General features: G+C 41.8%; 1 protein-coding gene across 1 annotated transcript; it reads right to left on the reverse strand.

Moving 5' to 3' along the window:
- Nucleotides 1–4,066: 4,066 nt before the first annotated feature.
- Nucleotides 4,067–8,140, reverse strand: LOC125863742 (uncharacterized). The gene has a single exon (XM_049543760.1). It carries the CDS (start codon nucleotides 8,138–8,140, stop codon nucleotides 4,067–4,069), a length of 4,074 nt encoding a protein of 1,357 aa, XP_049399717.1.
- Nucleotides 8,141–13,551: the final 5,411 nt, after the last annotated feature.

The raw sequence follows: 13,551 nt of genomic DNA on the forward strand, positions 1-13,551 counted from the left end.
AATCTCTCATGGTGTAGCCCTCTAGGTGATAGTCCCTGATTATTAGCCACCTGTTGAATTTCCTCTGCAAATTCTTTATTAGGGTGAGGACTAAAAGCTCTAATAAGAAGCTCACTAGTCTCATCATCCTCATCATTATCTTTGAGCGACTGATTATCCCCATCTGGTTCGTCCTCTGAGTTATCAACAGCATATTCATCTATTATAGGGCCTGTGTTCAGGCGGCACTTTGCAGACCTGTCATCAGGAGGGACCTTAATTGGAGAATTCATGTATTGTGTTTGTAAAGGGGTAATATCCATGCCCAAGTGTTCATCAACCATAATGAACTTCTTGCAAATTTCCCCTTCTTTTTGTGGTTCCCCCTGCTGGACATTATCCTGTTGTATGCTCTGTCTTTTTTTGGCAGCTTCTCTCTTTTTCTTACTGGGTTTGTTCTTGCTTTTGGAAGCATTTCCTTGGTTGCTAGTGCTCGCTTTGGCTCCCATATCTTTTGCCATGGCTCCTTTGTTCTGGTTGTCTGCAGTTCCTGCCCTTACTTGCTGCTTTTCTTTATTATTTTCAGTACTAATCAGATTCCTTGGCCCTGAATTTACCTGTTGCTGTACCTGTTGGTGAAGCTGGACAACAGTGGTAGCAGAGGCTCTAAGGTCAGGACTATGGTCAAGGTGTATACCCTCATGCATAACATGAGACAAATTCCCCCCTTTGGACCCCTTTTCCTGCAGGTTAGTGTGGCTCTCCTGACATCCCCCTTCCATCCCTCCTTCAACTTCAACAGTATCATTAGATGTTAAAATATTGGGGATTGTGGGAATTGGGAGCATTGAGTCAATACCTGTGCTCTTGTTATTTGCTTGGATTTTTGTTTGCAATATTTGTTCTTTTTGGTTGTGGTCTTTTTGCGACTTGCTTTGTGAATCTTGTGTTGCTTTCCCTTCATTGCTGTTATGACCCTGTGTATCCTGGGACTGTTTTTCCTGCATGCTAAGATTAGAAAAGATATTATGATTGGAGTTATTCTGTATACCTTTTTGCTGAGCTATGAGCTGAGGTTGATCTCTTGGAACTTTGTTCTTTGGTGAGGTAGGTCTCCACACTGCCTTCTGTGTTTTTTCCTCCTGTGCTTTGTTGTTTTTTCTTCTTGACACATGCCATTCTTCTTCCTTTTGCTGCTCAGTTGTGTTCCCTTCTGTGGTGTTTCGATGTTGTTGTTCCTCTTGCTCCTGTGACCTGACTTGTCTATGCTCATTTCCTTGCTGCCCCTGCTCGTTCTTACCTAGTTTTTCATCTCTGCACCTAATTCTTTTCTACGTTTGAGGTCTTCATCTCTTATTTTGAAATTGCAATCCCCTATCATATGACCTTGGTGCCTGCAGTATGCACAGTAAGGAGGGATGTTTTCGTATTCAATTGGTTGCCATCTCCCTATAGTGAGATCCTCTTCATCCAAGCCTATCCAGATGTGCCGAGGTCTAGTTTTGGTGAGGTCTACTTGCACTTTAACCTTGGCCATACTAGCTCTAGTTCGGTTAATGGATGCCGTATCTAAGTAGAGGACTTTGCCCACTGATTCCAGCAGGGGTGTGATGAACTCTTTTTTGAAACAATGCCATGGCAGACCTGGCAGCAATACCCATATGGGAACAATGGGTGTTTCTTCCTCAGGCTTAAAGTTGGGTGTCCAGGCTTGTATTCTCATGAGTTTGCCCTCAATGGTCATTCGCTGTTGTGTCCATACCGTGTTATAATCCAATTCATTTTCCAAATCAATAAATACATGTCTAGCATTAAAATGTGCAATATTGACCCCCCCATTCAGTTGAGTTTGTAGGATGAAACTCTTCCTGATGAGTTCTATCTTTGGCATGGTGGTACTAAACTTACCTATAAGGGTATATTTGCAGTCTACGGCTAACTTATTCATGAAATCATCCATGTCATAGATCACGGCAGGCTGACCTTGTTTACTAGTGTGCTTGGGTGGAACAAGTTCAATAGGAATGGTTTGCGTAGCATGGATTTGCCTGAGCCTAGCAGCTAGAGTTTCCACCACAGTGTATGGAGCAGGTTCGACACTTGGGGCCTGTTTGGTTTTTTGGTTCTCGTTGGAAGTGTCGGGTTCTTTGGACTGATTGGGTTGCTGGATTTGCTGGGTTTGCTGGTTAGAAGTGATATGCCTATCAAAATTGCTAGAAAGTTTTGGGAAATCTCTATGGTAGCTGGTTGGTTCAGTGTTCCTTCCATGTTCAATTGGCTGAGTTAAATTTTTTCCTCCGACTCTATCTTGATGTCCATGTTCCTGTTGTTGTGAGACATTATTTCCTTTGCCCATTTCCTGTTCATCCCTTATTATACTCTTTTGCCCATTTGCACTCTCGACCACATGATCTTCACTACTACTCAAGTTAATAATATTATTACTAGAGTTAGAGTTAGTTGACTTACCTGCCTGAATGTTCTCCATGTTTGATTTTGTGCTCAAGGGAGCAATATTTGCTTACTGATGTTCCTGCACGGAGCCATGAGATAGTGCATTGTTAATCGTAGGATTCATACCTGGTTCTGATTGTCTTCCATTGCTGAGAATTGTGCCTACAGGTTTCACTCCAAAGGAGAACTGTGATGAGTTTCCCACATCAATGACCTCCAAATTAGTAGTGTTTGTCATGTGCCGGTGATCATTCTGGCCCTGGGAATCTCGCGTAACAACTTGTGGAACTTCCATCTCCATGTGTTGGTTCCCTAAAGTATTGTGACCTTGCTTTTGACCATTAGGCCCTGCTTGGTCCTGGGAAAAAATTCCTTCTTGTTGTTCTTCGCGTCTGCAGTTATGTTCGTCCAGTTCAGTTCGTGAATTGGTTGTAGAGTTGAGTAAGCTCGTTGTGCTCTTATTCTGGCTGTGTTCTTGAACTAATTTTGTGGATATGTTGGTCAGATGGACCTCCTCATCCAACGAGCAGTTGCCTCCATTGGCGCCGTCATCGTCTTCGACTACATGCTTACCGGATTTCATGTCACCGGTGATTTGACCGGCCATTTTAACTGAGCTTGGTATGGAACGCACTTCTTCACCAGGTGAACAAACCCCAGTGGTCAATTCGCCTTGAAGATGGTGGGAAGGTGGACGAATTTGAAGGTGAAGTTCCGGCGACTGTGCGTCTTTTCTTCCAGAATTCGCCTCACCAGATCTCACAGATGGCTGGATAGAATCATGTGATTTTTGAGTATGTTGTAGCCCTTGATTAGGAGATTCATTCCCAATAAAAAGTTTTCGTTGAATCTGGTTAGCTTGACCTAGGGAAATAATTTTCTGAATTTCTTCCATCTCCCTTTCTGAAATCGCGATGTTCATCGCCTCAGTATTTCGCGATTTCGTAGAGTTGTAGGATGAATTAGATGATGCTTCTTGTTGGGTTTTGTTCGTCTCCTCAGAGCGCCTTAGATGGCCTTGGTCCGGCGGCCTGAAAAGGCTTACCGGCGGCGCACGCGCCATTCCAGCAGATGAATTAGCCGTTGGAACTGTAGCAGCTGTGCTGATTTTTGAGAGAATCCCGCGTAGAGAGAGAAATTAGAGAGAGAAAAAAATTAGGAAATGAGGAAGCGATATGTTTAGGGTTTAGGTTTTGGGTTTTTTTTTTTTTTTTTTTTTTTTTTTTGAACGACCCTTGGGGGGGTCAGGGGCTTAGCAACACCCCCAGGCCTTAACATAAATAAAAGCTCAAAAAGAGCTCAAAAAAATATACAAGGAGGGGGACATAAACCTAACCTCCGATCCTATGGTGGGTCAGAAGTCGACCTACCTACTAAGGTTAGTCGACTCATTCCCATACTAAAAGAAGAAACCTAGAACTATGCACCTAGGGAGAGGACTCCTCTCAATACAAAGATTCTAGGAAAGCATAAATAAGGGAGACTCTCCCCTTACAAGTAAAGTAAAAGAAAAGACTCAACTAGGGACTAACCTAACGTGAGTGTGACCAACTTGATGATGACAAAAATTAATGATGGGCGGATTTGAATGAGTTCCAGCTCCATTACAAATCCTTCTTTACAGGAGATGATTTTAAGGCGGTTCCTTAATTCTCTTCAATTTCCTTCTTCTGAAACTAGCCATACTTGTAATGTCTTGTTGGAGATATGTTGTTGCGAGTCTAGGGAGCTGCTGGATGCTGAAGTATAACTGGGGGGTGGTCAGCTGGTGGCTGTGTTTGGAGAGAGAGTCTGCGACAAAATTGGCTTCTCGGAGAGTATGAATGCATTTGAAGTGTGTGAATTGAGTGATGAGATGTTGAAGCTTTTGCACCTGGGATGAGATGGACCATGGAACTGCTGTATTGTTCATAAGCCAGTCTACCAGAAGTTGAGAGTCAACTTCAAGGATTACCTTCTTATATTTCAACTGTACGCACCATGATAAGCCAAATATAGCTGCTTCTATCTCAGCTTTGTTGTTCGTTCCTTCGCCTAAAGGAGCTGAAAAAGCAAATATAATATCTCCAAAATGATTTCTAAGAATCCCTCCTGCACCTGTGCTTCCCGGATTGGACAGTGCACTCCCATCAGTGTTTAGTTTAGTCCATCTGTCCGGAGGTTTAATCCACTGGACAACAGTCACCTTGATGTCGTGGGTACACTTCTCAATGAGTGTACATAGCTTACTCCATTCCCATGGCCAGGATATGTAGGGGAAGGCAGTATGCAGCAGTTTGAAGGTGTCTAAAATCACAAGATGTTTGACCCTTGCCATGTTGGACTGTTTTCTACCATACTTTTTAGCGCATCTATTTTTCCATAAATTCCAACAAATAAAGATTGGAGTAGATTGTAAGATGAGCTTGTGTGCTTCATTGTTATGATTCAAACTCCACCACCTCATGATCATGTTTCTTAGAGGTAAGGGATCAGTTTGAATGCCTAACGCGGTTGCAAAAAACTTCCAAACATTCTTGGCAAAATTCCCTGAATTAAAGATATGTTCGATGGTATCTGTACCTGGAGAGTGACAGCAGTGGCATTCACTAGGTTCGATTCCAAAGCTTGCGAGCTTCTCGTTAGTAGGGAGTTTTCCTCTGATAGCTCTCCAAAGCAAAAAGGAACATTTGAATGGAATATTTTTCTGCCAGGTACAGGTGTTGAACTTGGTTTTTTCCCTTTTTTCTCTAATACAATTCCATGCAAATGACACAGTGAACTGGCCACTGGTATTGGGATTCCACACTGCCAGATCAGGTTGTCCATTCTGAAGCTGTAACTGAGTAGAGAGGATATTGTGTACCTGACCAGGAGGGGCTGACTGGATCACCTTGTTCATGTTCCATTGACCTTCCTCAATAAAATCAGAGACTGGTTCGTTGTTAAACCTGTTGCTAGCAGTGGTGTATTGAGCCAACGGGCCTACTCCCAGCCAGTTATCCCACCAAAAGGAACAAGACCCATTTCTGATTTTCCATTGAATGTGACTTTCCACAACATGTTTGTTCTTCATCATCAGTCTCCAAGCTTGGGATTCACCAGTGTCCCATTTTTTACTTATAGGATTGGATCTTTGGCAATATTTTGCCCTTAGAAAATCCCCCCACAGTGTTTGCTTGGATCTAAATGTCCACCATTGCTTGAATTGGAATGCTCGACATACATCACTCATAAGTCGTACTCCAATTCCTCCTTCATCATAGGGAAAACTTAAGTTCTTCCATGAGGACCAATGGTATTTCTTCTTGTCATTCCTCCACCCCCAGAAGAAGTCAGCCATAGTGCCTTGAATTTGCTTCATAACAGTTGAAGGTGTGGAGGTAGTAGCTAATATGTGGATAGGGAGTGATTGTAACACGTGCTTAATCAAAGTTGCTTTGCCCCCGAAGCTCAAAAGTTTTGATTGCCATCCTGTGATTTTGTTAACTACCTTGTTGATGAGCTCCGAGAAGTAGATTATCCTAGGCCTGCCAACAAATAAAGGGCATCCTAGGTATGTGAGAGGGGCATCTTTCTGATGAAATCCCGTATATTTTCTGACCCTGTCACTGGTGGTTCTGAAAGCATTGGAGTGAAGCATAAAATGACTTTTTGCTTTGTTGACGAGCTGGCCAGATATCCTCTCATAAGTAGCCAAAGTATGCATAATAAGTTTGAGAGAATGTTTCCTCCCAGAGGTGAATATAATGATGTCATCTGCGAAACTCAGATGATTAATCTGAGGGCCTCTCCTTTCCATATGGAAACCATGATAAAGGGGATTCTGAAAAAGTCTATTCAAGGACCTTGACAGTACCTCAGCACCTAAAATAAATAGGGCTGGGGATAGGGGGTCTCCCTGCTTAAGGCCTCTGGTGGAATGAAAGAAGCCATGTCTCTTGCCATTAATAATAATAGAGTACCAATTGTTTGCCATAATTCTCCAAACCATGTCTATGAAGACTTCATCAAAGCCCATTCTCCGAAGGACTAGACAAATATATGACCAAGAGACCCTGTCATAGGCTTTTGCCATATCAAGTTTGATTACTACATTGCTTCCGATATTGGGTTGTTTGAGCTGGTGGATGATTTCTTGGGCTAACATAATGTTCTCAGAGATACTCCTACCCTTAACAAAGCCGGATTGATTAGAGGAAATCAGGCTAGGTAAGATAGGAGTCAGTCTGAGACATAGTAGCTTAGAAATGATCTTGTTGGTGAAGTTGCTCAAGCTGATGGGTCTAAACTCAGTGAGTTTATTGGGATTTTTCACCTTGGGAAGAAGAACTAGGCAGGCATGTGAGAAATATTTGGGGAGCATTTGACCACTGAAGAAAGCATGAATAACTGCCAGCAGGTCTTTTTTGATAATACTCCAACATTTCTGGAAAAAATATCCATTCATTCCATCAGGTCCAGCAGCTGAATTGGGATTCATGGAATAAACAACCTCCTTTAGTTCCTCCATAGTAGGTAATTCTTTCATCCTATCATTTTGCACCTGATCGACCATTCTTGGAATACAATTCATGGGAATTTCATCTATAAATTTTTCCTCCCCTGTGAAGATATTCTGAAAGTGTTCGCAAGCAGCCTTAGCAATCTGTTCATCTCCCTGTACCCAGTCGGCATTGTCGTTGAGGATTTTGTGAATAAACAGCCTTCTCCTTCTGCCTCTAATCAACGCATGAAAGTATTTTGAGTTGCTGTCCCCTTCTCTAAACCAATGCAACTGAGTTTTTTGTTTAAGAATAGAGTCTTCCATCTTCATGAATCTGATATATTCTGCATTAATACCATGTAATTTTGACCTCTGTTCCTCTGTGTTATTGTGGATGAGGTTGTCTTCAGCCTCTTTGACTCTTGCTTCAAAATCTTTAACCTTGGCATAGTTATCACCAATTTGCATTTTAGACCAGACACTGAGAGTAGCTGCCAGTCTCTTCATTTTTTGATGAAAGGTCCACATGGGATTTCCTTCTATAGGCCTTTTCCAGCAATCTGTAACAGTCTCTGTAAAGGAAGGTTGATCAGCCCAGCAATTGAGAAATCTGAAATATTTAATGTGGTTATCAGGCCTGGCATTCATTTCCATCAGAAGTGGACAGTGATCAGACCCCACAGATGGAAGATGAGTAATATTAGTCTGAGGCATATCCTTCAACCATCTATCATTCACCATAGCCCTGTCTAACCTTTTCCAGATTCTGAAATTAATACCTCTTTGATTAGACCAGGTGAATCTAGGTCCATTAAACCCCAAATCCATGAGTCCACAAGCTTCAATAACTCCAATAAAATCTAAGCTTTTCCTCATGTTATAAGGGATGCCCCCCAGCTTTTCATCAATATCAGTAATAACATTAAAGTCTCCCACTGTACACCAAGGAAAGGTATCCTTAGTATCAGCAAGATGAAGGAGTCTATCCCAGAGTGGTTTTCTGAGATATTCTTTACACTTGGCATACACAAAAGTCGTGATGTAGGTCTCAGGTGCTTCTGTGTGGTTAAGTTCACAAGAAATCTGCTGTTCATCAGCTTCAATCACATTACAAGTGATCTCATTAGTCCAAAAAAGCCAGATTTTTCCATTGATGTTACTAATCGCATGATCCATAACAAGCAAACTTTTGAACAGATTAATTTGGGTATTGTCAGAGAAAGGTTCCAGTACTGCAATCATCGATACTTGGTGAATATTTTTGAGATTTTTGAGTCTTTCGATAACACGTTGGGTGTTTATTCCTCTAGCATTCCATATGATTGTACTAATCATTGAGATGATTTAGAGGTGAAAAGTCTAGTGTTTGGTCTTCCTGCAGTTACAGGAGTGGGTGGAGATGGTTTTTTGAGAGGAAGCCTGTCCAAGTGTATGCCCCTGGGAGAGAGTCCCTGCTTGCTGGTGACCTGTTGTAACTCCTTGTCAAATTCTGAGTCCTTATTAGGACTAAATGCTTTGATAAGTAGTTCACTAACTTCATCATCATCATCTTGAGCATTTACAGGTAGAGTGTCTTCATCTATTTCCTCTTCAGAAACTTCCACCTCATACTCATCTCTTATAGTTATCTTGGTCTGATCAGGGGGTTTTCCCGGGGTAGGGGTGTTGTATTGAGCTTTGAGAGGAACTACATCCATCACCTGGTCCACCATGATGAATTTTTTGCAAGGGTTTATTCCTTCATGGTGGTTGTCTGTAGGATTGTTTTCTTGGTGTTGTTGTTCAGCCTTTTTCCTCTTGGTAGCTTCTCTTTTTTTCTTACTAGGCTTGTTCTTGCTTTTAGGAGTGTCCACCTGTTTACTAGAGCTTGCCTTGTTGCCCATATCCTTAGCCATAGCACCTTTGGGTTGATTATCCGTCTCTCTAGTATTGTGTACCTGTAGGCAGACATTTTGTTCTTGATGCTGTTGGACAGCACTTACAGAGGTAGAAGAGGCTTGAGGGTCAATCCTAAGGTCAGTCGTTTGGTTCCCATGCAAAACATGAGACAATTCCCTTCCCATAGGTTCCCCTTCCTGCATGTTAGAGGTTTTCTCCTTTACATCCATCCTCCCTCCAACAACTTCATCAGCCACAACAGAGGGAATTACAGGGGTAGGGGCTACATTGTCAACACAATGCTCAACAACACCAATTACAGGGGATGGGGGAGCTGAAATCTGATCACCAGATTCCTCAATGTCAATCACAGGAGTTACAGAGTTCATACCTGGTTTCTGCATTGCCTGTTGGTCATGAGGAGTTCCGGCCTGCTGTACCTGTACCTGTGGGATTTGTTTCTTACCTGGAGCCTGGATTTGCTGTTGAGTTTTATTTTTTCTCCTAGTTTGAGTTTGCCATTGTTCCTCCTTTTGCATAGTATGTTCCTCTGCTGATCCTCCTGTATTGGTTTGCCTATTTGAGAGTGTTTTTGCTTTGTTATCGTCAAGTTGCTGATTACCTTTCAAAGTCTGATTCAGTTGCTTCTCCTGTCCCTTCTTAACTGCTTCCTCATTTTTTCTTTTTTTAAATTCCTCATCTCTTTCCTTCAAGGGGCATTCTCCAATTATATGGCCCTGATGCTTACAGTACAGGCAGTAAGGAGGAACATCCTCAAATTCGATAATTTGCCACTTGCCTAAAGAGGGGTCCTTCTCAGAAAAACCCAACCACACATGTTGAGGTCTTTCTTTGGTGATATCAATTTTGACCCTCACTTTAGCAACACTACCCCTAGTTTTTTGCATGGTGGCCGAGTCTAGGTAAAGTGCCTTACCAATAGGGGACAGCAAAGGGGTGAGTATATCCATATAGTAACAGTGCCATGGGAGTTCTGGCAGGGTGATCCAGATGGGCAGTATAGGGGTTTCTTCAGCTGGTTTAAAGGTAGGGGTCCATACCTATAGTTTCATTAAATGGCCAGCAATGAACATCTTCTGCTTTGTCCAGACTGCAATGTGATCAGCTTCATTGTCCAAGTCGATATAAATGTGTCTTGAATTGAAATGGACAATCTTGACCCCTCCAGTGAGTTGAGTTTGTGCAATAAAGCTCCTTCTAATAGTTTCCATTTTGGGCATAGCATTGGAAAATTTACCCACTAGAGTATACTTACACCTTCCTGGCATCTTAAGCATGAAATCCTCTTCATGGAAGGTTATAGAAGGATAACCTTGTCTAGTGGTAATGATAGGGGAGGTTATATCCAAAGGGGTGTCATTCTTAATTTGGTTGGCTCTAAGTCTAGCAGCTAAAGATTGGGTCACAGTTGGGGGGGCAGGGTCAGGAATTTGGTGTGTGGCATTTCTGGTGGAGGGGTTATTGACGGGGGTTCGATTTTGAGTCTGTCTGGGGCTGTTTTGGTTGTTTCTTTGGTGGGTGGTTCTGTGGATGTCAAAATTAGAGGAGACCTTTATGGGAGGGGGAATACGATAGTCTATATCAGGGCCTTTTTGAATGCTGTTTTCAGGTTGATCTTTCGCTCTATTCTGCACCAAAAGATGGCCTTTCTCATGCACATTTTGGCTACTATGACTATTATTATAAGGTGGGAATTGGAGATCATAATTAGTTGGAGCAACGTTAGATGACTTACCTGCCGTCTCCTTGGTGGTGTTAGTTGGTTGTGTCCCTCCATACTCTTTGCTATGCTGCATAGTGTTCTCATTGGAGTTGATCTTGTCTTTCACCTTCCAAACGGCTTTCCCTCCATTGCCATAATATTGCTCTTGTGGTGCCTTTGTTATTACCTTAGTGATTGTATGTTGTGCTTCCTGAGTTTGACGGGGTGATGCATTTCCATCTCCCTGCATTTGTCTTGACACATCTGAAGTCTCTTTTAGACTCAACTGCTCCTGAGCAAGCTGCATTGGTTCTCTCATGTGATTTGGAGTATGTTCCCTTTCCTGCTTGTTTTCCTGATTCAATATACCTGTAATTCGAGCTGGTTCAAGTCTCTCCTCACTGATATGATCATCCATGGTTGCTGAAATTTGTCCCTGCAATTCAGAAGACGAATGTACATTAATTTGCTGTTGCATTAATGGTTTTATTACCTTAGGAATGTTGTTCTCATCGCAGGGGATCTTTTGGGATGGCTCTGCATCGCCGTTGTTGCCCAGAACTCCGACAATGTTGCCGGAATTTATGTCGCCGGAGATTTCACCGTCAAAACGGTTCGAAATTTCAGTGAGATGTACTCCTAGACATGGGGAAGATTCCCCAGTGGTTGCAGCTTCGTTTCTCTCATCGGAAGACGATCGAAATTGAAGGCGCACGTCAGGCGATATCGCGGCGATTTCTCCAGAATTCGCCTTCAAGGATCTCTGAATTTGTGTGATGGAATCATTTGATTTTTGGACTGGAGATAGATCCTTTGATGTAGATTCATGATTTTCAGTTGAATTAACACGAATCATTCCAGATTTTTCGAGGGACATAATTTTTCGAGCCCAGTCTAACTCCTCTTCAGAAATCGCGACATGGATCGCTTCAATTCTTCGCAATTTCGAAGAGTTAGCTGATGATTCTGGTGAAGCGCCCAGCTGGGGTTTATCAATGTTGGAATTGCGCGTCGAATGGGACTGGTCCGATGGTCGGAACACCATTCCCGGCGGCTCTGTGGCCATTCCGGTGAACAGAAGTACTTCCGCCTGTTTGAGAGCGTTTTTTGAGAGCAGATTTTTAGAGAGAGAAAAAATTTGGAAAATAGAAAAGCGATAGGTTTTTGGGTTTTAGGGTTTAGGGTTTAGCGTTTAGGGTTAAGGGTTAAGGGTTTAGGGTTTAGGGGTTAGGGTTTAGGGTTTATGGTTTAGTGTTTAGGGTTTAGGGTTTATGGTTTAGTGTTTAGGGTTTAGGGTTTATGGTTTATGGTTTAGGGTTTAGGGTTTAGGGTTTAGTGGTTAGGGTTCGGGGTTTATGGCTTAGTGTTTAGAGTCTGGGATTTAGGGTTTAGGGTTTAAGGTTTAGGTTTAGGGGGTTAGGGGTTAGGGTTTAGGGTTTAGGGCTTAGGGTTTAGAGTTTGGTATTTAGCGTTTAGGGTTTAGGGTTAAGGTTTAGGGTTAAGAGTTTAGGGTTTAGGATTTTGGATTTAGGGTTTAGGGTTAAGGTTTAGGTTTTATGGTTTAGGATTTAGGATTTTGGGTTTAGGATTTAAAGTTTAGGGCTCAGGGTTTAGTTTTAGTGTTTAGGATTTAGGGTTTAGGGTTAGTCTTTAGGATTTAGGGTTTAAGGTTTAGGGTTTATGCTTTAGGGTTTTGGGTTTAGAGTTTAGGGTTTAGGGTATAGGGTCTAGTGTTTTGGGTTTCATTTTTAGGATTTAGGGTTTATGGTTTTGGGTTTAATGATTATGATTTATAGTTTAGGTTAGGGTTTAAGGTTTAAGATTTCGAGTTTAGGGTTTAAGATTTAACTTTTAGGATTACGGTTTAGGGTTTAGTGTTTAGGGATTATGGTTATGGGTTTAAGGTTTAGGGTTTAGGTATTAGGGTTTAGGGTTTAGCGTTTAGGGATTTATGGTTTAGTGTTTAGGGGTTAGGGTTTACGGGTTAGGGGTTAGGGTTTAGGGTTTAGGGTTTAGTGTTTAGGGCTTAGGGTTTGTGGTTTATGGTTTAGGGTTAGGGTTTAGGATTAGGGCTTAGGGGTTAAGGTTTATGGTTTAGGTTTCATAGTTTATGGTTAAGGGGTTTAAGGTTTAGGGTTTAGAGTTTAGGGTTTATGGTTTAGAGTTTAAGGTTTAGGGTTTAGGGTTTAGGTTTTATGGTTTAGGCTTTAGGGTTTTGGGTTTAGGGTTTAGCGTTTAAGGTTTAAGGTTTAGGGTTTAGGGTTTAGTGTTTAGGGTTTAGGGTTTGTGGTTTATGGTTTAGGGTTAGGGTTTAAGATTAGGGCTTAGGGGTTAGGGTTTATGATTTAGGTTTCACAGTTTATGGTTAAGGGGTTTAAGGTTTAGGGTTTTCGGTTTAGGGTTTAGGGTTTATGGTTTAGGGTTTAGGGTTTAGGTTTTATGGTTTAGGTTTTATGGTTTATGATTTAGGATTTTGGGTTTAGGATTTAGAGTTTAGGGCTCAGGGTTTAGGTTTAGTGTTTAGGATTTAGGGTTTAGGGTTAGTCTTTAGGATTTAGGGTTTAGGGATAGTCTTTAGGATTTAGGGTTTAATGTTTAGGATTTATGCTTTAGGGTTTTGGGTTTATAGTTTAGGGTTTAGGGTATAGGGTCTAGTGTTTTGGGTTTCATTTTTAGGATTTAAGGTTTATGGTTTAGGGTTTAAGGTTTAGGATTTAGGATTTAGGGTTTAGGGTTTAGGATTTAAGGTTTAGGATTTGTAGTTTGGGTTAGTTTTGAAGGTTTAAGGTTTCGAGTTTAGAGTTTAAGATTTAACTTTTAGGATTAGGGTTTAGGGTTTAGGGTTTAGGGATTATGGTTATGGGTTTAAGGTTTAGGGTTTAGGTTTTAGGGTTTAGGGTTTGGGGTTTAGGGGTTAGGGTTTAGGGGTAGGGGGTTAGGGTTTAGGGGTTAGGGGTTAGGGTTTAATGTTTAGGGTTTAGAGTTTAGGGTTTATGGTTTAGGGTTAGGGTTTAGGATTAGGGCTTAGGGGTTAGGGTTTATGTTTTAGTGT

The sequence above is a fragment of the Solanum stenotomum genome, chromosome 5 (genome assembly GCF_019186545.1).
Source record: "Solanum stenotomum isolate F172 chromosome 5, ASM1918654v1, whole genome shotgun sequence".
In the NCBI taxonomy this organism is placed as follows: domain Eukaryota; kingdom Viridiplantae; phylum Streptophyta; class Magnoliopsida; order Solanales; family Solanaceae; genus Solanum; species Solanum stenotomum.